The following is a 25,358-nucleotide window of genomic DNA, read 5'->3' as shown; positions in this document are numbered from 1 at the left end:
AATAATTAATTTTCATTTAATAACATTTTAAAAGAAACAGCAAGATGTTTCATTTCTCTCCTGTGTGCTTGGTGAAATAAGAAGACAACAAAAGTCACTAGGGGAAAAGATAGCTTGATGGGACAGCATTATAATTTGTAAGTAGCATGACAAATTGCCATGGCCTGGGCATATGGCAGGCATGAACTAACTTAGAAGAGCCTTTACAAGGGCGTGGGGAGAGAAGTTAGTTCTGAAAGTGGAGTGAGATAACTGAGGAAGAAGCAGGGGTTGACTGAAGCTATCTGGAATCTACGGGCACAGCTTTCATAGTATTGTTATGTTATTTAATTGTTTTTGATTGTCTTATGAAAAACAATACAAGAGGTTTAACAGGAGACCATTTCAAGGAAGTATTCATTTTACACAATGTAGACAGCAGCCCTGGTGGGATCCACTTCAGTGGAGGGCAAGGGCAAAGGCCACCCCCTCCGCATTGCCTTGGGGGGGGGGGCGGCCTTGCCCTAAGTGTTTGTAAGTGTTTTAAAATGTTTTTTTTATTTCTATGCTTGACTTTTTTAAATTTGTTTTGCTTGGCTTTGTTGTTGCTGTTAATGTGTGGGAAGGAGGAAGAGAAATACATGTCTGTGAAGAGGGGACTTGGGGAGAGCAAGGGCCTCCCCCCCCAATCATACTAGTTCTGGACAGGGGGAGGTATGGTGTAGGAGGTGGCACAGGCCGGGGAAGGGGCACATGACACAGGCAGTTAGTAACTGTGCCATATGCCAACCCCTCCTCCAAACTGGGGAAATTGTGGTTTTCTTATCAGACAGCTCTCAAATCTGCGGCTGCTGCTGCTGAATGCCAGGTTGGCTCTGAATAAGATCTGCCTTATGCATGATCTGATTATGAATGAGCAGGCGAGTCTGGTCTGTATCACTGAGACCTGAGTGGGTGAGCAGGACGGAGTTGGCTGCACCCAGCTGTGCCCACCTGGGTACTCAATGCAGTGTCAGGGCAGACTTGAAGATCAGGAAGCGGGAATTGCTGTGGTCTACAGAAATTCTCTCTCTCTCCTGGCTCTCTGTCCAGTTGCGTGGGGAACAATAGTGGTTGTTCCTGGCATTGGGTAATCAGGACAGATTAGGGATTCTGCTGGTTTAGCACAACACCTTGCTGCCCAGCAGTTTCCCTGACACAGCTGGTCTCAAAAGCAGTGTTGAGGACCCCCAGATTGCTGGTTTTGGGAGACTTCAACATCCATGCCAAGGCAATGGACTCTGGGGTGGCTCAGGACTTCATGGCTGTCATGATGACCATGGGGCTGTCACAACATGTTATCAGCCCAATGCATGTGGAATGCCACACTCTAGACCTTGTTTCCTCAGAAAACAGAGTGATCTAAGAGTGGGGGATACTGACATCAGTCCCTTGTCATGGTCAGATCACGTCCAGTTGAGATTTAGGCTTTCAGCACCTTTTCCCCCTCTGCAGAGGCAAGGGCCCTATGAGGACAGTCTACCTTTGGAGACTGATGGATCCAATTGACTTCCAGACAGCCTTGGGTTTCCATGCTGCTATGACTCCTGTCGAAGCCCTCGCTGACTTGTGGAATATCCAAATGGCTCAGGCTATTGACTTGATCGCCTCTGAGCACGCTCTCCCACTTCATGGACCCCATTTGGTTCCCCAGTATACTCCAGAGCTCAGGGCAATGAGCCCAAGCTGGGAGATGGCTTAAATACAAGTGGAGGAAAACGCCAAACAAATGCAATCAAACACTGGGGAGGGTTCATCATCAAGCCTACTTAGTGGTAGTGAAGACAACAAAGAAGGCATACTTTGCTGCCTCCCTTACATCCTCATTGTGCCATCTGGCAGAGCTTTTCCAGGCAGTGCGGGGCCTTCAATAGTCTGGCCCAAAGGAGCAAGCAGAACTAATGGTAGCTCACAGTGACTTGTTTGCAAAGCATTTTGAGGATAAAGTTGCTTTGATCTGATGGGACTTTGACTCTGCTGTTACAGCAGATGAATCTCAAGGGGTGTCCAGAGCACTGTCTAGTCTTGTTGTGTTGCATGAGTTTCAGTTGTAAGGTTTGAGGACGTCGACAGCATGCTTGGATCAGTCAGGGTGATGACTTATGCTCTGGATCCTTGCCTCTCTTGGCTGATAGAAACTAGCAGAGAAGGGACATTTGGCTGTGCCAGGAAGGTGACTAATGCCTCCTTGCGAGAGTGGATGGTCCCTGCCTGCTTGAACCACTCCTCAAGAAACCCGCTCTGGATTTGCAAAATCTAAGTAATTACCAGCCAGTTGCCAACATCCCCTTCTTTGAGTGGGTGTTTGCAGAGCAGATCCAGGTACTCTTGGAGGAAACTGATTTTCTAGGTCCATTTCAATTGGGGCTTAGGCCCAGTTTTGCCACAGAAACAGCTTTGGTCACCCTGTATGATGACCTCTGTCAGGAGAGAGATGGAAGAAATGTGTCACTGTTCATTCTCCTTGACCTTTTTCAATACCATCAACCATGGTATCCTTCTGGAGCAGCTATCTTGAGTTGGTGTCATGGACGGGCAGGAGCATGAGAGTTGGGGAAATGTATGAGCAGAAGAGTCAGGTGAGGTTGAAAATCCAGGTGAAGAGGCCAGTGATTTGTGGGGGTTCTGTGCCACCCATGGGGCAGCTGCCGGAGTGGAGCTAGAGGTGGCCAGAGACCAAGTGAAAGGAGGTGGGGAAAGAGCTGGAGGAAGTATCAGAAGCTGAAGAGCCTGTGACGGGTCCAGAGACAGTTGTGCCTTTGGAATCCCCTCTGTCCCCCAATCTACTGTCTCCACACTTATGGAGAGACTTAAAGCAATGGGAGCAGCTGGAGCTGCCAGTCAGGAGAAGCCATTGGGTACTTGCAGGCACAGCATCAGACTAGTAAGTTTAAGAAAGCAGGAAGGGGAGTTGCTATACTGTTGCTCAAATTGTCCAAGACAGAGAACCGGCCGGAGAGGTAGATTGCCTAGCCAGCTAGTTAGTGTGGAATAGTGTGCATATCCTTGCACCTTAGGAGCTGATGTAACTGAGTGCTTTGCTAATAAAGAAATAAAATTCCAGTCACTTGTCCTCATTGGTCTGGGTGTGTGCAGGACAGATGGGCGGCCCTGCTTTGTGGTGGTCCCAGGCCTACTTGGATGGTCATTTCCAGAGGGTGATGCTTGGGGAGAGCTGTGAAGCCTTCAATGTGGGGTTCCTCAGGGTTCGATTTTATCCCTCATGCTGTTTAACATCTACATGAAACCACTGAGTGGGGTCATCCAGTTTTGGAATACGTTGTCAGCAATATGCTGAAGACACACGGCTCTACTTCTTCTTTACACCTTCAGGTATGGAAACGGATGTGCTGGAATGTTGTCTTGCCTCAGGAATGAACTGGATGAGAGCCAACAAACTGAAGCTCCATCCAGGTAAGACTGAGGCACTGTTTGTTGGCGGTGCCCTAGTCCACATGGATGGGAGGTGGCCTGCTCTTGATAGGGTTTAGATCAAGCATAGGTAAACTCGGCCCTCCAGATTTTTTGGGACTACAATTCCCATCATCCCTGAACACTGGTCCTGTTAGCTAGGAATGATGGGAATTATAGTCCCAAAAAATCTGGAGGGCCAAGTTTGCCTATGCCTGGTCTAGATTACTGCTCTTCCCAGAGAGGCTTGCCTGGTTACTTCACTACATATTTTTAGGCACCAGGCAAAAACGTTCTTCTATAATCAGGCCTTTGGTTGATTAAACAATCTATGGCCCTTTACATGTGCTTGTACACAGGAGTTATTGAGTTATTGATTTTTGTTGTTCTTATTATGATGATGATAGGTATTTTGTGTTTTCATTTTGGACTGTTATTTTGTAAACCTCCTTGTGATCTTTGGATGAAGAGTGGTATATAAAATTAATAAATAATAATAATTTTTGCAAACACTAGAAACTAGCAATAACAGAAGCTGGGATACATACCTATTTCCACATCATCCTCAGCTTCAGCTTTAAATATGTAAACTTTAATAACTTCAGAACCAAAACCATCATCTTTAGATACATTTTCATGTGAAACCTCACTGTTGATTTTTAATGGTGTGTTTCCAATATGGTCGAGCTTTTCCCCAACATCATCCACTATAAAAACAAAACAAAACCAGTTAGAAGGAAGCAAGAAGTGTTAGCAATGTTGGTCCATTGTTCTTAGCTCATTTGTGCAAAACCTAATATGACTGGTAATATAAAGCTGGTGCACAGACCAATCACCTTGTTCTTGTTTATTTTGTGAAGATTACACATAATATGAAGAGATTTGTTTTATTTTTTTGTTTTACTGTTTTAATAAGTCAATGTAGTTAATTTCAGCATAAAAACGATGAAGTGCAGTGTAGAAACATTTCTGTTACATTATAATGTCTGATTAAACAACTAAATAAGTCAAGATACTTTGTTTGTGTATTGATACTCTTCCCTCCCCCTTCAAATACAGTTATATAGTATTAAATGGTAGGTTTGTTCATGTTACCAATTTTTTAAAAAAGAAATTATCATTGTATGTATTTATCTTTGCAAGATCTTCAAAATACCAAACACTGCTAAGATGAGAATCTCTTTGAAGGGTACAGGAGAATCGCCACTTATGTGGGGGTTCCGGTTTGGGCCGCTGCACATGTCACCAGGATGTGCATGAGTGGGGATTCCCCCGTTCCACTCCTGCCTCACCCCCTTTTGGTATGTGTGTCAGCGGGAGAACACATGCTCTTCACACGCAAGTAGGGAAATGCCTGTATAGCATTCCAAAAGATGAAAGGGTAACAGAACAACAGTGTAAAATGTTAGTGAGTCACCCTGTAAGAACCAGGAGAGATGTAACACTTAGAATTTCATAGATCAGAGCAGGATGGTACATTCAAACCCTGCATCTTACCCTTCCTCATAGTTAAGTTTATGTCAAACTAGATTTAACCATGGATAGGACTGAGGGCTTTTTCTTAACTAGAGAATTGATCAGTATGAGTTGTACAGGTGAAACTCGAAAAATTAGAAGTGCAACAGGCTGATAGCATCCATGCCACGCCGCATTGAGGCAGTAATTGATGCAAAAGGGGCCCAACCAAGTACTGAGTACATATGCATGCTTCTACTTCTCAGAGGTCCAATATTGCTCTATTTGCAGTCCTTGTTTTGCTGATTTCATTTAACATTCTAATTTTCTGAGATTGTTAATTTGGGGTTTTCATCAGCTGTACGCCATGATCATCACAATTATAACAAATAAAGGCTTGACATATCTCGCTTTGCATGTCATGAGTCTATCTCATATATATCTCATATATTAGTTTCACCTTTTAAGTTAAATTATTGAAATAAATGAACTTTTCCACGATATTCTAATTTTTCGAGTTTCACCTGTATTCAACTAAGTCCTAATCAAAAGCTAGTTATGTCAATTCACTTCAATGGGTCTACTATGAGTAGGACTAGCACCAAGTATCACCCTATATCTTGTTTAAATGTAAACTATGCTTAAGGTTGGTGCCAATACAAGTCCTAACCTTTGTTAGCCTTACAGTGGAGGAGCAGGAGAAGGGAGGGAAGTGTGTGTCATATGAGCCCACTCCTGATCTCTTAACCATGATTTAAGAGATTCAGAACATTACATCTATAATGGGCTTAATTCTGAACTCACAAGCAACCCTTTCGCAAAATCAGCAATATCATCTAGTCCAAGTGCTTTAACAAAATTTAGCATAATTTACTTTGTTGGAACTTGGAATTAAATGCCCAAGATGATACCGCTCTGCAACTGGTCAGCAAGAGGTCAAACTCCTTTGTAGACTTCCGGGGTGGCGCCATCGAACTTCCGGGGTGGCGCCATCGGTAATGGCGGATTCCCTCTGATCCGGAGGGACTGGCTCCACGGAAAACGGGTCTTTCCCGCTACAGCGAAGCGGGGACCCTTTGAAAAATCACAGGCGGATGAAGCCTGTGACCATGGGACTCGGCGGGCACCTTTCGCGCCCCCCCCAACTCGTAAAGGAACCCAGTTATGGGCTCCGGAGCAAAGAGGGGCAAGTGGCGTGGTGCTGAGAGTCAACTGCTTCTTCCGTGGAGCGAAGCCGCACAGCCGTTGCCGGAGAGCGCTGCCTTTTTCCTGGGACAATTTGGCTACTAAAACAACTACCCGTGAGTAGCTTAATTTCGGACAATTGGACTTTAAACAACGACTTGTGAGTAGAAAGGAAAATTGGACTAAGAAATTCTTCTTAATTTGGCACTGAAACGGGAAGGTCTAAACAGGAAGTCAGCCTTCCGTTTCTTGTAGATAGATTAAAGCAAAGACATGGCAAACTAGAGTTCAGAAAATCATTTGTAAAGGATTAACTTTCATCATCTAAAATTGTTGAACCCCCTTCGGAAGCAGGAGAAGAGGGGGGATTTTTTCCGGACTGTTTAAACCTGCAGAGGAGAGTGTAAAGAAAAGTAATTTTCCACCGTCTTGAACCTGGGAGCGGGGTGTCAGGACTGACGTTTTTGGGAAGTTCATTGACTATAGACAAACGTCTTTGACAGACAGTTAAAAGAAGAGAAACATAGTGATTCCATTGCTCTCCTTCACATTTTAAAGGAACAAATACTGACAAAATATCTGAAAAAGGAAACTTTGTTGTTAGATCTGCTTTTAAAAGAAAAGAAAAAAAAGAGATGGATACAAATAGAAGTTCTTCCCCTAGAGGGAGCCTGCGATACTGTTACTAAATTGGAACCGGGGAGCTCTGCAGCTGCAACAGATTAAGATTGTGGGAACAGACTTCTGACCTTGCATAACAATGTATTCAGAAGCTCTGGTGCATGCTTTCTGCAAAACAAGTGCCTTATTGGAACAGTTACATGAGAAGACGGACTTGATGACTGTTGCGATCAGAAATTTTGGACAGGTAGTGGGAAACTATTTAGAACCCACCCAGGAATCAACTCATGAGTGTGCTCTGACAGATCAGATGAGGGAGGAGGATGTTGCTGGACCTCGGGTGGCAGAGATGGAGGGAGCTGAGGCCCAGCAGGAACATGAGTTGTTGGATCTGACAAATGAACTTGGAAAAAGCCAGATTTGGAGAGATAGAGTTTTGTTTGGATTGGAAATGGGGGGTTGGATAGACCCCCCTATGCAGGGATGTTTTGACTTTTCAAGTCTGGCAATGGGCCGTTAGATGTTTGGGGTTGTGGGGGTTCTTAACTCTGGAGAGACTTTGAAACATGTTTTAAAATACCACATGGAGTTTAGTGTGGACTATGGAAAAGGGGCTGATTTGTCGAGAAGGGACAAAAGTACTGCCAAGTTGGAGTTTCCACGAGTGAAAGGAGCAGGAGACAAAGTAAAGTACAGGTATAAATATGAAGAAGATCTGCGGAAGCGACATGGAAGAGACTTAAGGGCCTCGGACATAAGATTACCAGGTTAATGAGCTAGATGGACGGGATAGAAAGGACTGACAAAACCCGGGACCAGGAGGAAGAGACGTTGGATGAAGATTGGAAGAAAGTTTTAAAAAACTTTATTAGGATTGTTTTATAAAATTGATGAATGTTAGAAAAATGTTGGAACGAAATTATTTGGCTTTAGCAGAAATGTTAAAAGAATTATGTAAGAATATGTTATGGTTATGATAAATTGGTATAAATAAGATCTAAGTTTTAAGTTTTAGGGTCTTTTATAGTAAGATAAGGTTAAAATAGATTAAGGTAATTTAATGACAGAATACTATGAAAAATGGAAAGGATTTGCTGTGATAATTAACAACTAGAATACAAAAAAGGGAGGAGTGAGGAGGTCGATGAAATAAGGTAATGACAGTTAAGGATTTGGGAATATTGGATTTGTTTTTAAATTTTTGTGGTTTATTTTTGCTTTTTGATTGTGATGTTTGTTGTTGTTTTTTGATTTTGTTTTTTATCAATTTGTATTGTTTGATTGTGGTTTGTTTTTCTTTTGTTTTTGTTTTTCCTTCTTTTTCTCTTTGTTTTTCTTGTAATTTTAAAATTCTTAATAAATATTTTTTAAAAAACCAAAAAACTCCTTTGTAGCAATTAATTCTTCCAGGAAATTTTCACATATAATTTCCCAAGTTAAAGAAAACTACATTCAACATGTACTAATAATATATAATGCTGATAATATATAATACTTAAACATAATAATGCATATTTGTTTTATGTGTGCTCATATTGCCTGTGCTGGATGTGTGCTCATTTTGCCTGTGCTGGATGTTATTTAACAATACCTGCTAAAACTGCAGCAGTATTTGGTGTCACTGATGAAACTTGTATTTCAGAAGTTTGTGAATGAGTCAGAACACTGCTGGAGCTATTGAAAACAGAACTAAACAGAACTATATAGAATTAAAAATGCTAAGCACATTAAAAATATTTATATATCAGTACTGCTACTGTTAACCATTGCAAAATTAAGCTTCTGTGACTGACTGGAAGGTGTTTCTTTAAAAATCCATCCCTCCTGCTTATGCAACCTGCATGTGTGCGAGAGCAACCCCATGGCATACAGTAGCCTTCCCCAACTGTTGGTCCCCAGAAGTTGTTGGCCTACAACATCCATCATCCCCAGCCACCATAACCAATGGTCAGGGACAGAATCATAAAACTGTAGAGTCAGAAGGGACCATGAGGGCCATCTAGTCCAACCCCCTGCAATGCAGGAATGTTTTGCCCAACCTGGGACATGAACCCATCCATGACCATGAGATTAAGAGCCTCATGCTCTACTGAGCATCTAACATCTGGGCCCAAGGTTGAGGGAAGTTGGCATAAAGCATAATGAGAGCCCTTTTCTTCTGCTAGCTCACAGAAGGTTACAATACTGATCAGAATACAAATAGCCTGAATGCTGAGAACCTGGAGAAAACCAAATCAACTGGATTAACATTTAGAGAACAGGCTACATCAGTGTTTCTCAACTGGGGGCCAAATGGCCTCCTGGGGGCCCCCAGAATATTCCAAGGGGGCCACAGGTGAAAATCGCATAAATGGAGGGGGCACAGCATGAGACTAGGGGGCCACATAGAGAAGTGAGAAGTGAAGAAAACAGAGAAGTGACCAATAAAAGAAAACAGAGAAGTAGAGTGAACAGAGAAGTGACCATGCTTCCCAGTGGATGGATCGCCACGCAGAATCTGCGGCAATGTTCCTTCGGCTTCCTTCTCCCTCCCACTTCCACCACTGCAAGCACCAAGCTGCCCGCATCTCATTTGTCATGGGCAAGGTGTGTGGCTGCAACAGTGTTAGTGTGTGGGGTGCTGTTTCTTCGTGTAAGTATTGCTGCGAAAGGAGGTACTGCATGTTGATGTATGCAAGAGCACTGCATGTAATCTTCAGGTATTTTTAGCTGTTGTGTTTACCATTTCTTTCGCAGTTGCTGTGTTCAGTTGCTTCTCATTTTAAAGATCTATTGGTATCAGACATAATTTTTCATTTGTTTTTGTTCAGATGTTCTAACGCTGTTTTATTTCTGAGAAGTGATCTCAATTTTGTAGTTGCAAACATATGTAAAATTAGTCTTCATCTGTATCAGTCAAGTATCTTGGCTACGGATTTATTCTGTCACCACAAGACCACACAAGACCTATGCGTTTGATATGTATGATGACACTTTCCAATGAGAATATGTGTCCATGTAAGTTGCAGAAACATTTTTAAACTTCTCATAAAGACAAGTAGGATAAACCACTGGAATATTTTTGAGCGTCACGAGATAAATTTGAAAATGTTTGTTCAGAAATCTGTTTTAAATGACAAAAGGTTTAATTGCATTTTATGATATATTCAAATTGACAGCCACACACTATAGGGCAATCAAATCCATCCCTTTGAGCAAGACATCAGTGTCGAGGCATATTGACAAAATGACAGATGTTGAAAACCGGCTACAGTGGTACCTCGGGATGCTAACGGGATCCGTTCCGGAGCCCCGCTTCCATCCTGAATGGAACGTAAGACGTGATGGCACGTCTGCGCATGCGCGGGTCGCGTTTTGCCGCTTCCGTGCATGACATCATTTTGAGCGTCTGCACGTGCGCGAGCGGTGAAACCCGGAAGTAACGCACTCAGTTACTTCCGGGTTGCCGAGGAGCGCAACCCAAACGCGCTCAACCTGATTGAACCCGAGGTATGACTGTAGTCTCGTAGTTAAAAGTTCATAAGTTTGCTTTGCAAATTGATGAATTGTGTTTACCAGATAACACAGCAATGCTTATGTTAGATATTTGCAAGACAGAGTGTCTGTTTTGACAGCTTTGTGAGGACAATGACATGCTTATTATTCACATGCTTCACATGCTTATTATTGCATACAGAAGTCTGTTGGCTGTCATTTTGGTGCTTTGTGGGACTCAGTTGTGACATTTTTCAGAGGCAAGAAAATATGACCTCTGTTAAATGTAATATATTTTACCTGTTTGATGTCTCTGAAAAGCTCAGTTTGTTGAACAAAGAACTACAGGGCAGGAATTGTGACCTTTTTTCAAGCAAGGAGATTATTACAGGCTTTCTTGGAAAAGTCAAACTGTATACCATCAATTGGATGTCGAGAATTTGCAGTTTTCCTCTTTGGCAGCAGTTAGTGATGAATTGAAAGAGGATGAAATAATTGTGTATGTGAATCATTTGAAGCAGCTTTATAATGATAAGGAAGTTTGTTTGCATGATCTGCTGGACATGGATATTCCGGCCTGGGTAGTTGATCCATTTGCTGTGAATGCTGCTGTCATAGAGCTACAGAGTGACATAGCAGCCAAAGTAAATTTCAGTCAAGAAAAACACCATTTTGGGATAAAGGATACAATATCTAAAAAGTTTACACAGCTTTGAGATAAAGCAAAATTGTTTTTCATGTCATTTCCTACTCTGTATTTGGCAGAATGAGGTTTCAGTCGTGTGAATTATTTACTCAGCCTAACATGGAATCGCCTTAACGTAACGGACAGAGGTGATCTTCAGTTATCCCTCACAACAATAGAACCAGATGTGAAAAAGCTTGTTTCTGGTCATCAAGCACAAGGGTCACATTGATCAAGAAATACATTTTTATGTAATTATATTTTGTATAAATTATAAAACGTTCTATTTACCAAAAAAAAAGACATTTAAATAGCTACCTTTCGAGCAGTAGGACAGGGGGGCCACAGGAAGGAAACAAAGTCGGAAGGGGGCCATGGTCAGGAAAAGGTTGAGAAACACTGGGCTACATTATGCCTTTTAAAGATCCCCTCCAATATATGCAGGTAGAAAGGATAGTGCCACCACTGCAGAAAAAGTTATTTTTTCAAAAATATAGTGAATAACTCCTTAATTAGGGTTGCCATATTTTGAAGAGCAAAAAAGGGGACACATTTGCCAATTTCTACTTTTTACTACAGATTGCAATTTTTAAAACTCTCTGTGTGTGATATAGAGATATATATCTACACATACCCCTCTATCTTCCACACCTCTTTCTAATGCTCCCTCAGTCACAAACAAGAATTAACTAACAGACCACTGGATCAGACAATCTTTCACCTTTGCCACACGCAAGAGAATAAAAAAACCCCCATAGAATAGACCCACGATTTCAAACAAAGAGAAAAAGACACCACAAAAATCAGGAGAGGTGTATTATCGCCATGCTATCATGCAGAACAAAGGCAGGGAATAATGTAGGAGTTCTGGATCATGTAAACTGGGTGATGAAGGGAAGTTTTCTTTCTGCAGTTCTCTTACTGCACATAACTGCGGCATTATGGGACTATGAGAACTATTGCTTCTTTTCTCTTGTATGCTGGGAAGTTTTTGCCTCTGCACATAAGTCTGAGAATGTTCAGAACAGTTCCCATTGAGTTCATGAAACAGTGTATCCTGACCTGTTCTTAATGCATTGCTGACCACATCTACGGAACGTGATTGTTGTATTCCTTCATGTTATGTTCTCTCAATATCAATTTTTAGTTATAATTTAATTAGGAGGTTTCATGCCTGTCTAGTTCCAGCTCCGATTCTCAGCCTTTGATCTATCAGTGATTGATGTTATATGTAATTCCCGCCTTGTACCTATGTTAACCAATCAGCAACATGATGCTTTGTGTTTGTATCAACCAATCAGCCACAAGCACACCTGTGGCAATGTTTGTAATATTCAATAAAAGAGAGTTCCCGGGGCTTGCCCCGGCAGACGCCTCTCATATGACACCTACCACTCGTCTGTCGTGATTTCAACCCAACATCTGGTGACCCCCGACGTGCCAGATCCCTTACGCAGCCAGCCCTCATACTTCACTCGACTGGAAAAGTCTCAGCGCGCTACTTCGTGAGTATGGGAGGGGAACTGACTAAATTTCAGAAAGAGCATGCTAAAGAATTGCTTTATTTAGTTAGACAGCGAGCGGTGGGTGTTAATATTTCCTTAAAAGAAATTGAACAATTGCTATGTGAGATTAATTGCCAATGTCCCTTTTATCCTGAGGCTGGTTCCTTAGAGGTAGGGACTTGGCAAAAGATCGGAAAGACCCTTTTTACAGAACCTAGGGCTCCGATTCATTGTCTGCTCACTTGGCAGAAATGTGCAGACGCCGTTGCTAAATTAGGGCCCCAATTATTGGGACCCAAGGTGTCTCCCTCGGCGTCTCCCCTTCTAGCCATCGCAGACAATCCCCCACCTTACCCAAAGCTTTTGCCTCCTTTTCCTTTGCAGCCCAGCCAATCCCTCCCTGCGTCTCAGCCTCCTCAGCCTGCATCCTCCCCCCATCCCTCCACCTCAGCCTGCATCCTCCCCCCATCCCTCCTCCTCCTGCCACAGCCCCTGTTTGCTCTATAGGAGCTGTGCTCGCTGCGCTTTCTTTGGCCAGGCAGAAAGGGCTCCTGTCCTTAGAGGAGGAGTCCGAGTGGCCAGGTGAAATGCCGTCTGCTTTCCCTATCACCTATTCAAACCCTGGAACTGCTCAACAGCAGGTTTTTTATGAGGCACTTCCTTATTCTGTAATGAGAGAATTAAGGAAAGCCATTGCTGATTCTGGTCTAAAATCCTCTTATGTGACAGGAATGCTAGAAGGCATAGCAACTGGTTACATTATGCTACCTCAAGACTGGAAAGACCTGATGCGCATGTGTCAGGGGTTCAGGAGCAGAGGCAAGGGCAAGGGAGGAAACAGAGAGCGAGGGGGAGGAGGCAGAAGAAAAGATGAGTGATGACGACGACCCGAGATCTCCGAGTCTTTCCAGTGAATCAGAAGCTTCACAGAAAGGAGCACCAGTGGCCAGGGCAAGGGGGGAGCCTAGGGGGACACCCCAGGAAGATAGAGCCAGAGGGGACTCAGAGGGGAGCAGTTGGAAATCGGGACCAGCGTCACCGCCAGAGAGCAGGGAAGAGGAAGGGCGCCAGGGATCAAGCGCTGGCAGCTCACAACAGGGGGGAGGGCACGAGTCAGGAGTGGCCACACCTCCATCGGGGAGCGAAGAAACGGTCAGACGGAAGGTGGAAGGTTGGGCGCGCGCGCCAAGTTCAAATGCACAGGAAAGTGGCGCAGTAGGCAGCCCGGAAAGGGAGCCAGGTCCTAAAGCCCGCCGAAAGGAGGGAGAAGAGTCAGGGGGGTCAGCGTCAGAGGAATCCCGGAAGGAAGAGACCCCGGGGGGCAGAGGGACCCAGAGAAGAACAGTCAGGCGGAAAAGGTGGAGCAAGGCTAGGATATTAAGTTGGTGTAAAAGGGGCGGAGACTCAGATGGAGCTTCGCCGATCTAACCATTAGACGTAGGGTTGCACGCAGCGGCTTGAGAATGGAAACTGTAACTCAATAAAGACTTTTATTTAATGATCGCTGGCTAGCGTGATCCTCTGTGAGCTAGGATCTGGAAGCAACTCTGACAGCATGCTTTTATCCCCAGCTCAGTATGTGGTGTTTGAGAGTGAATTTAAACATAGCGCATCAGCCCTGTCTGATCCGCAGCATACTACCAATGAACTTTATGGCGCTGGTCAGTATGCTGATATAACTGCCCAGGCAACGCTGACACCTGTACATTTTAGTCGCACCGCGACCTGTGTACAACGCGCCTTTCGGAAAGTCCCTGTTTCAGGGCAACCGCTGAGCTCCTTTGTTAATATTAAGCAACAGCATTCGGAGCCATACCATCAGTTTATAGATAGATTGAAAGAATCAGTCACTAGGCAGATTGATAACACTACAGCTCAAAATGAATTAATGAAAAAATTGGCCTTTGAAAACGCAAACACCGATTGCAAGAAAGCATTGCAGTCAATCATACATCGCCCTAAATATGACCTGGCCGATATGATTCAAGCTTGTGCGGATGTCGGTAGCCAGAGCCATGTGATGTCTTTGCTTGCCAGCGCAATCCAAGCTACTAAACCTTCCAAAAAATGCCCGAAATGTGGAAAAGGCTATCATTGGGCTAATCAATGCAGGAGTCCGGGAAACTCCATTGCAGCCCCACTCTCGGGCCAGGGCAATTAGAGAGTTTTCCACCTTTAATTTCTGCTGCTGCAAACTTTTCTAAAAATACACCCTCTGAATTTGCCATTGATTTGATCAATCAAGAGACCAAAGACTCTGTTTTACCTGGTGAAATTGTTCTTATGCCCACTCAATTGGCAGGCCCACTGCCTCCTAAAGTCGCAGGTTTAATTTTACCCAAATTTTCTGCGGCAAAAGAAGGAATCCAGGTTATTCCTGGGGTTCTGGATCCTGACTATGTAGGCACAATAATGGTTCAACTCTGGAGCCATATGCCCATGCAATTAAAAAAGGGTGAGTCTTGGGCGCATTTGGTGGTGCTCCCTTCTCATCCTACTGCTTCTATTATGGATACTAATTTGCACGAGCTCTCTTCCTTCCCTCCACAGCTGTTAGCTGTAGTCCAGAGGATTGGTGAAAAGAAACTTCTTCGTAAGTGTCAGGGGTTCAGGGACAGAGGCACAGGGTAGGCAGGAGATGGAGAGCGATGGGGATGAATCCCAGGACAGCGAGGAAGAGGATGACAATGACTCAAGAGATTCCATGAGTCTTTCCAGCGAATCAGAGGATTCCCAGAAGGGGGCGCCGGTGGTCAGGGCCAGGGGAGCCCCAGGGGGGACGTGTCAGGAACAGGGGGCCAGCAGGGGATCCCAAAGTGGCAGCTGGGCGTCAGGACCAGCCTCCCCGCCAGAGTGCAGCGAAGGTGGTGGAGGTTCCAGTGTATCAGGGGAAGCAGCTCCGGCAGCAGAGAAGGGAGGGAGGTCGGAGCAAGCCACCCTCCCGGAAGGGGAGGGGAGTAGTGAAGGGAGTAGTGTAACTGTCAAAAGGAAGGTTAGAGGTTGGGCGCGCGCGCCAAGTTCAAATGTAGAGGCGCGCGGAAGTACAGGGAGCCCGGAGGAAGAGCCAGGTCCCAAAGCCCGCAGGAGGGGGGAAGAGCAGTCTGGAGATTCCGCGTCAGGGGAATCCAGGAGGGGCGAAACCCCAGGGGGCAGGAAGACCCTGCGGAAAAGGAAAGAGAGGAAGAGGTGGAGCAGCGCAAGCTTCTTAAACTGGTGCAGGGGAGGGACTGACTCAGAGGGGACTTCAACGGTCTAAGCGTAACAGGCGTGGGGTGGGGCTGCGCGCCTCGGATGTGAAGCAAACAATGAACTGCAATAAACACTTTTGTATATAAGAAGAGATTGGCGTTGGTCTTTTGTGAGCTGAGACTTGAGGCAGCCCTGACAGTAAGTATAAAATCAATGGTATTGTGCTGGAAGGCTTGATTGACACAGGCGCAGACGTTTCTGTAATTTCTAGTAGTTGCTGGGTCCCCACGTGGCCCCTTGAGTCTGCCTCTGCAGTCTGGGGTGTGGGTGGCCCCCAAACCTCTTCCAAAAGCGTACAGTGGCTGCCTGTTTCTCTGCCTGATAGCTCTGAAACCATTGCTTACATCCAGTCCTGTGTGCTGAAAATCCACCTCAATTTGTGGGGAAGAGATTTACTACAACAATTACAAGCTACCATTCAATCTAATGAGTAAGCTTGCACTTCCCCTAAGCTGGAAATCTACCAGTCCTGTATGGGTGGAACAATGGCCCATAACAGGAGAAAAGCTACTTGCTTTAAAACAATTAGTGAATGAACAATTATCGGCAGACCATATTGAGCCTTCAGTTAGCCCCTATAATACCCCCATCTTCGTCATAAAAAAGAAGAGTGGCAAATGGAGATTTCTCCAGGATTTAAGGAAAATAAACCAAATCCTTGAACCCATGGGGCCTTTGCAGTGTGGTCTGCCTAATCCAAATATGATTCCACATTCTTATCAATTGGCTATAATAGATTTGCAAGATTGTTTTTTCTCCATCCCCCTACAGGAGAAAGATCGTAAATTCTTTGCTTTTACTGTTCCTGTGTTAAATAACAGTCAGCCCACGGAACGGTACCAATGGAAAGTCCTACCACAAGGAATGCTGAATTCCCCTACCATGTGACAATACATCAGCCATGGCACACCTTGCTGTTTAAGCCGTTTGTCCATCATTTTACCCAAGAAGCATCATTATCCCGCTCTCGATATCGCCGCAATATTGAATTGACTAATGATTGTGATGCTTTTGTCTCTCTTCTCAGTAGGTCTGAATATATCTCTTTAGCTGTTTCTCTCTTAGGAGTCCCTGGATTGGCTGTACGGAATCGTATGAACATTAATTCTTTAGCGTTCCCGGGGCTTGCCCCGGCAGACGCCTCTCATATGACACCTACCACTCGTCTGTCGTGATTTCAACCCAACAGGGTGATGTGGTAGAAAGGGGAGGGGAGGAAAAGAAGGAAGGAGGGGGGAAATCGGGAGTCCAATCCGGAGGGAACTACTGCCTCAGCCTTGCTCCTCTCCCCTTCCCTCCACTGGATCTCCACTGCAGCCACCACCAGCCTCTCACTGCCTTGCTTGGTCCACTCTCAGTGGCTACTGCTGTGGTGCTGCTCAACCCCTTCTCCAGGACCTCATGTGACCTGCCACAATTTGATACATTAAACACAGTGTGTCTGGTTTCCTGGAGGGGCCCTGAAGCAGACTGCTTGCTCGGGGCCCACGGCCGTACTTAGGAGCTGATTTGCTAGGAGTACCTGCACCCTGCCAGAGGTGAGCCAGCCATTGCCAAGCTTCCCAAAAGAGGGAACCAGAGTTTTCTCTTGTAGGGGCAACTTCATGGTTACCATATTTGATTTGGGTGCTGCCTTTCTCCTCTTCTTTTTTTTTTTAAAAAACCCCAGACATTTTTGCAAATGAAATTTTACCCCTGAAAAAGCAGTGGTGTCTGGGAAAATCTGGACATATGAGAACCCTACCTGAACTACTCACTTAGCAGAGAGCCTGAACCTGTATTAGAACAATAATGTTTTCTTCTTCTGTAATAGCCATTTGTCTTTGAAATGTAAAGCATTTATTTTTTATTTTAAAATTTAATTACACAGATCTGCATAATGTTAACTATACCTACGTTGTAGAGGGATAAAAAAGGTAACAACAAATCTATGGACAGTATTAGTGCTAAAAAGCAATGTGTAAATGCTTGTGGATGGAAAATGTAAGAATTTCAGACTATTCATAAACAGCATAGCAGTTACTAAACGCATAAACAGTGAAGAAGTTACTCAATGCAGCAGTCAGAAGATGTGTACTAAAATAATTTTGTCAGAACAAAAAGATGACAAGCAAGTGACATCTTGGCATACAGCTGAAGTGAATTGACTGTTGAATATTTCTTTTGTTTCCTTCTTTCAAGATTCTGGTTGAAAAATCCTATTTGATGCATAACAGCCCACTTCTGCAAATTCTCATGCATTGGCTTAATTTTAGTCAACAAAAACAATTCTGGGAGAGCAAGAATAAGGGTCTATACAAACAATAAAGATATAAATGTATACCATAGGACAAAGAATGTGTTTCAAGTTTCTAGAGATGCTAAATGCACAGGACAAAGTAAAAACAAAATTACAAAAACTTAACTTATTCTTATATAGTGATAACAGAGGCTATTCATACATCATTTTGATATGTCACTAATAAAGAAATGTAACCAAGTTAACAGGAAGTACCATACAAGATTTGATTTGTTTTTTTATACTTTTCATTTATCTTGTTTAAGATAAGAAACAGAAATGCTAATGTCATGAACACGTCTGCCCAAAGTAGAGAAGTACAGCATGAGTTAGGATGCAGTCAGCAACAAAGAGGCTTGCATTTCTCTCAGACAGCTGGAAGGAGTTGGCTGTCAACTTCTCCCCCCCCCCCCCTTCTTGACAATGAAAGGAATGCAGATAAGCCATCAACAGAGGGCGGGTTGGAGAGAAGCCAACTCTATCAAGAAGCACAGGCAGGCTCGAAGGCAGGAGGGGGAGCATTTCCTAACTGAAGAGGAGGTAGTTAACCCCATGAGTCCAAGGAGTAGACGATTGGGGAAGGTATTAGACAGAAAGCAAACCCAGAAATGTAAGGGTCATCATTCAGGATATTCTGCAGAAGCAGGTCAGAAGGGTCAACTGAATCGTAAGACACGGACGCTTGGCTAGAGCATCAGAGGCTAATTGTTTGCTTTGCAATAAATCTTCAAGCTAATTATGACTTGCATATGCTGTGTTATCAAGATGGCAGCCTGGGCTCCTGACAGCTAACATACATATAGGCCTGGGTTCTCATATTACAGTAAGTCAAACTATAGCATACCCAGGCTGTACATGTGAGGAGAATCAGAACTTACAGAGTTAAACAGTTCTGTGTGACGTCTCACATTCTGAGGCGGGGTTTTATTCACATACGTGAATCTTTCTTTGTGTGTGTTTTACTTTCGTTTTTAGCTGTCGAGCCAATGAGATGTCCGCTTGATCTCCGGGTTGATTTATGATGTTTTTCTGTACGATAATAAAGACTTCTTAGATAGCAAGAAGCCTGCGTACAGACTTTGATTTATCACCCACACAAGGCACTAACCGCTGCTGCGAAACTCTGCTTGGAGCCAGGAAGAAAGCTTAAGGCTCACATTTGGCACAGGGAAGTGTGCCGGACGCCATTACATTCCACAGTACAAACGTAATGACTCCCAGTCAGAAGAGAATGCACCCACTTTGCTCTTCCCCAGTCCTTTTAGCACAATACAGTACAGCAACTAAGTTGGACAGAAACCCCAGATGATGAGCTTGCATTTTTTAAAAAAAATGTATTTAGCCCTTCTAGAAAAAAAGTTATGAAGCAAAATGTGTAAGTTCTCTTTGAAGCAATTTCTGTGAAATGAGCCAACTGCTCTTGCCTGTTAGTGGCTTTAGCCAATGAGGTAAGTCAAAGATTTGAGTGTTAAGTGAGTTGTTTGGACACCAGGCAACAGGAATCCTTGGTGTTCTAAAGAGCTGCTGATTCCCCTTCTCCTTTAGTGTACCTTTCCTGTTTGTGTCTTATTTCCTAGTCCTTAGATCCATCCATTTGCTGTTCTATTTGTTTTGCTTTACTGCCTGCCAGCCACATAGAGCAGTACGCAGGCAGCTACTTGACATACTTTATAAAAATACGCATGTTGGGGTAGAGGAAGAAGTGCTGGAATCACAGCCTGCTGGCCATGTGGAACAAACAGTAAGCCACATCTTGAAAAACTTTATGAAAATGGGGGGGGGGGGGAGAGAAATGCAAGATCCTGTTTGTTTTGCCACCTGCTGACACATGGAGCAAGCAGCTGCTTGAAAGAGAACTGCTTGGAAGAGCTTTCCACCCCAATAATAAGTTTCAAAGCTTTACTGCAGAACAGTCTTAAATACTAGCTACAAAAGATAACTGTTACAACGGAACAAAGGAACATATTGCTCTCAAGTTATGAGGTTCTGTCCTTTATGCAGTTCAGTAAATGTTCCTCTTTGGTCCCAGAGAGAGTTCCTAAGCTTGTTCATCATTGCAGAGCTTAGCTTCATCTGCCACTGCTACTGCTAGCCATCACTGACTTTTCAAGTTTCCTCTCCTACTTTGAGAGATCTGCAGCTCAGATTGCCAGCAATGAGTCAACAAGTAGCCTAAGCCTGTGAAATGGAAAAAAAACAGCCTTCTGCTTTCACCTAGAGTGGAACGTCTTGCTTAATGTAAACTTATCTGCCTTGCAAATACAAACCTTTACATAAGTTTGAAATTCAGCATATACAGATATTTCATGCATATTAAACTTATAACTTTAACAGAATGCAGGTGTGTGTTGGCTATAGCAACCCTTTGTTGTTTTCGTTGCATGCTCTACAGTAGGGCTGACCAATACCTGCTTTCCAACATTGCAATACATTGCCAGCTAAGCTTTCTGATATGGCAGTATATTACCAGGTCAGCAAAGAGAAAAGAAAGAAGAAGAAGAGTTTGGATTTGACATCCTGCTTTATCACTACCCAAAGAAGTCTCAAAGCAGCTAGCATTCTCCTTTCCCTTCCTCCCCCACAACAAACACTCTGTGAGGTGAGTGGGGCTGAGAGACTTCAAAGAAGTGTGACTAGCCCAAGGTCACCCAGCAGCTGCATGTGGAGGAGCGGAGACACGAACCCGGTTCACCAGATTACGAGTCTACCGCTCTTAACCACACCACCACACTGGCAGGTAGGAAGAAGGCAGCTGCCAGCCATGCATACAATTAGCATCACCGTGCACAGCAGCTGCCTCTTTCTGGCAAGGCTGGCCGACCGGAGCACATCAGCCAAGGCATCACATGGCATGGCACTGTGGAGCCGCCAGCCTCCCCCAAACCACCTGCCACGGCTCGCCTCGAAGATAGGTTTCTCACCACGCAAGCGGCATCTACCAGGAGCCACTGATCTGTTTGGTGGAAAAGAATTTACATTATTTTCTACTCTATGAAACTAGTAAAAGACCAACAACTTGCCAGTCAGCATTAAGTACCGTATTTTTTGCTCTATAAGACTCACTTTTTCCCTCCTAAAAAGTAAGGGGAAATGTGTGTGCGTCTTATGGAATGAATGCAGGCTGCGCAGCTAGCACAGAAGCCAGAACTGTTCTGGCTTCTGAGATTCAGAATATTTTTTTTCTTGTTTTCCTCCTCCAAAAACTAGGTGCGTCTTGTGGTCTGGTGTGTCTTATAGAGCGAAAAATACGGTATGTCTTTTTATTTGTGACGATGCATGTGTATGACTGGCTGCAGTAATATAAAATCATGCTTGGATTCAGTTATCTTTTATTTTCTAGCTCTAATCTACAACAGCACACCAGCAACAAACAACGTTAACAGCCAAAACGTAACAGCGTTTGCAAATGAAAGCTTTTAAACATTATTTGCTAACAACAACATAAAATGTAACAGATTTTTTTTATGTTTGAACCATTTTATGTTCATGTCTCTTTGATTTTCCTGCTCTTTTGGAAGCGGCAGCCATTTTCTGACTTGTGTCCTTAAAATTCCAAATTTGAGCCCCCAGACCAAAAGGCTGGTGACCAATGACTTAGCATGTTGCATGTTTTCTGAACCAGAGAGGTGAAGGTCTCTCCTCTTTAACTACAATCTGTAATCTTAACCATGATCCTGGGTTCAGATGACATGCTAAGCCAAACACTGGTTTAGATGCTGCTCTGTACTGAAAAGACCAAGGAGGGGCAAAGTAGATGCAAACTCCTTGACCAGTCCGGTACGTTTCCACAGCAACAGAATTCCCGGACTTGTAGCAGAGCGGGCACAGCAAGTGCTTGATGTGTGAGTGAAGAGACAGTCCACACGCTGTAGTTCTTCTAAACTAGACAGCTTTATTTACATCAGACAGATAAAATAACAAACACTCCAGACATGCTGTCTCTGCCTCTCTCCGCAGAAAAGTGAAAGTACCTCACAGACAAAGAACTCAGCTTTCCCGGATGTTGGGAAGGCTCCTCCCCAGATGCAGGACACACAGAGATGTTAACCTTGTAAACACCAAAACTCACACCCCCTCTTGTCCTGCACTGGGGGAATGTAAGTGTGACCACTTACCTCTAAACATAGACCTTCACAGAACTCCCCATGACGCTGGAAGGTCAGCGGTTTCGTGAACCCATCTGCCAGGTTCTTCGAACTGGGACAGTACTTCAGTTCCACTAACCCCAACTGAACACTCGGACACACATTCTGGAAACGGATGTCTAGGTGTTTGGTTCTGGCCTTAAACTGCCCAGACTCTGCCAACTTCAGACAGGGTTGATTGTCCTCCCAAACCGTGACAGGCAAGCAACACTCTCCGCAGATCTCTTGAACCAAGCACACATAGAACTCCAATTCCCTGCAAATCTCAGACAGCGCGCTGAACTCAGCCTCAGTAGAGGAGAGTGCTATGAGACTTTGCTTTCGGGACTTCCACCCAACCAAAGAGTCCCCAAACTTCACCACCATACCAGAAACAGACTTCCTGTCCTCCAGATTCGCCCAATCGCTGTCTGCCCAGGACGTCAACTTGACATCACCTTTGGCTGACAGCTTGAGACAGAAGTCTTTGGTATCTTCAGCACCCGCTTGACACCATTCTAGGCTTGGGTTTGTAGCTTCCCGGCTGAGCAGATTGGTAGCAAAAGCTATGTCAGGTCTGCTCCACTGGGACAGATACAACAGACTACCCAGGCCTGACTGAAAGAGGTCAGCATTTTCAAACTCAGTGCGTTCCACTTGCTGACTGTCTTTCACGTAGCTTGTCTCCATGGGTGTCCTGACCCCTGCACATTCAGACATCCTGAACTTCTCAAGCAACTGCTCAATCTTGCTTCTCTGACTGAGCAAGTAACTTCCATCTTCAGTTCTAAAAATCTCCACGCCCAGGTAGATCTTTACTGCACCCAGGTTCTTAAGTTTAAAACGTTTACCAAGCTCTTTGGCAAACTTCTCTACCTGTCTATTTGTCTTTGAGACATGGACTATATCATCAACAAAGACTAAAACAATTTCCTGTGACTCTCCTGACCCTTTAAGCTGCAGGCAGCTGTCAGAAAGACTCCTCTTGAAACCTAGCTTCTCTAAGGCTTCATTCAGACAAATTCCTGGCCAATTGTTTTAAACCGTAAATCGATTTGTGCAATCTCCACACAATGCCTTGCCCCTTGCCCTCAAACCCTGGAGGAGGAAGCATGTACAACTCCTCCTGGAGGTCTGAGTTCAAGTAGGCTACATCCACATTGTGATGAGTATGAGTTACTCGTGCGTAAACTGGTGCCTCTCTAGGCTAATTTGCCTTGTTAAACCTTTCTGACTGCACAGCCCTTTCTAATCATGACTGTCTCAGTCACTGGCAGAATCCGTCAGTGGGCGTTTCTTGAATCTCTTCCAACATAAGAGTTGTTTGACACCCAGTCTCCTCCTCCTCTCACTGCGCGGGAGCCTTCTGCGCAGGGAGGGCGTAGGTAGCGGAGGACCTGTCCCCTCCTCACTGAGTTCCAGTGAAGAGTCCAGGAGCCCTCTCTCCGATTTCCCCATCTGCCCACTTTTGTTCCTGGTGTTGCGCTTAAATGCTTCCCCCTCCACTGAGCTGCTTCTCCCCCTGCTGCTGGGTCCTTCTCCAGCATCATCTAGGAGCCTCCCCTTCGCCTCCCGCTCCGATGTCAGTTCCCTGACACACATCAAAGTAATGCACCTGCAAACCTCTTTGTGCAGCAATGGCTAAGAGCGTGTGCAGAGTTTCACTTCTGGAAGTAGGAGCATACACCTCAGTGTAATGCAGCCCCTTCCGCTGCGTGAACCCTCTGGCTACTAACCTAGCCTTGTACTGTGGTTTTCCAGTTTCCGTGGGTTTAAGGCAATAAACCCACCTGCTGCTCACAGCCTGTTTGCCAGCCAGCAATGTTGTGAGGGAGAACACACCTAGAAACTCCATTGAGCTCATCTCCTTCTGCATCGCCTCTTGCCATTTGCTGGCTTCTTCCTGAGGCAGTTTCTGAACATCCTCAAAACTTTCACGTTCACACTGAGCCACCCCAACACATACACTTGTGGCCTCAAACCTGTCAGGTGGTTTACCTTTCATGGCCCGGGTTGACCATCTTAGTGTGAGCTCTGGTACCCCTTCTGACCCATTAGGGCCAGCTAGACCATCCCCAGTGCCAGACTGGCTACTGGCATAGGGCCACACAAGTCTGCACGCACCAGCTCAAAAGGCCTGGTTGTCACCCTACTAGACCAGGGGTATGAGCACGTTTTTACCTTGGATTGCTTACAAGCTCTGCAATCTAAAAACTTATCACATGCCTTCATTTTGCACCCCTCAGTGCACCCTGGGGCCTTCTTAACGTAACCCCAATTCACATGTGCCATACGTCGATGCCACAAATGTTGACAGCCATCATGTGTTGGAACATTGGCACACTGCACATGTGTTGACTCAGTGGGACTGTTACCTGCAACAGGCATTTCTACCACAAACAGCCTGTTTTTGCATTCAACACTGAACAGTTGATGCCCACCCCTGGAAAAAGAACACGCTATTCTCAAAACGAACGCTGAAACTGTCGGCAACGAGGGCAGTGACGGATAGAAGACAGCTGGACATTTCTGGAACTACAAAGGCCTGAATCTTGTCTGCAAGAAAGGACAGTACAGTGAGCCAGACATCATCAGAGCACGTCGACTTCCATCTGCCAACTTGACAGTTCTTCCATTTTTAACAGCCTTACAATCCCGCAGAAGCCCACCAGATGGCATGCTCCACTGTCAATCACGAAGGTCAGCACAGCGTCCTGTTTACAGCTCTTGACTGTTGCCATGGAAGCTGCCAGATGATACTGCAAAGACTTGTACTTGCTCGCAGTTCCTTTGGAACTTTTGTGCATTTTCCCACATCTTTGCGCTGAGCTAATCTGCTTGACCTTGCATTCCTGAGTCTCTACCGGGCAGCCTCTCACGAGATGGGAGGGGGACCCACATCTGTAGCAGCGTCTCAAAGCAAACACTTTCACAGATTCCTCATTGCTTTTCCCTGCACCTCCACTCCTCGGTGCACAGCTTCTAGAGGAACAGCCAGCGCCTGCTCGCCCCCCACCTTTCTGTCTCTTCTCCTGTTCATCACAAAGATGCGCCGAAGCATAGAAACAGCTTCCAGGAACGTGGCCCTTAGCTCCCACATGGCCCTCGACTCCCTCACGGCCCTTGGCTTCCACTGTGGTTTCACAAACCCTTTCCAGTGCCTGCCAAGTGGCCTGGGCCATCTTGAGACCCTCAAGGTGGGGCAACAGCAAATCGTCCACGCTAAGCCTCAGCATGCTCAGCACACTCTGATCCCTCTTCAGAGCAGCTGCCACGTCTGCTTCACTCCAGCAGCTCCAGCAGCGGCCTGGATCGGTGGGGTTTGCATGCAATCCCAAAGCTGTTTGCCCAAA

At 44.9% G+C, this 25,358-nt stretch overlaps 1 protein-coding gene across 6 annotated transcripts in view; it reads right to left on the bottom strand.

Moving 5' to 3' along the window:
- LOC308467733 (zinc finger protein 711-like) overlaps positions 1-25,358 on the bottom strand; it is a 58,240-nt gene that overhangs the window by 10,405 nt on the left and 22,477 nt on the right. For 5 of the 6 annotated variants that reach the window (XM_080989425.1, XM_080989427.1, XM_080989426.1 and 2 more), the window contains one exon: positions 3,978-4,136. The exons of the other annotated variant lie outside the window; for it this stretch is intronic. In XM_080989425.1, coding sequence (XP_080845551.1) covers positions 3,978-4,136 — 159 coding nt within the window. The remainder of the gene's footprint in view (positions 1-3,977; positions 4,137-25,358) is intronic. 6 annotated transcript variants of the gene reach the window in all.

This window comes from Podarcis pityusensis (genome assembly GCF_964106645.2).
Source record: "Podarcis pityusensis genome assembly, chromosome: W".
Classification (NCBI taxonomy): Eukaryota; Metazoa; Chordata; class Lepidosauria; order Squamata; family Lacertidae; genus Podarcis; species Podarcis pityusensis.
Note: the sequence above shows the minus strand (reverse complement) of the source record. Positions and strands in the feature narration are given on the sequence as shown.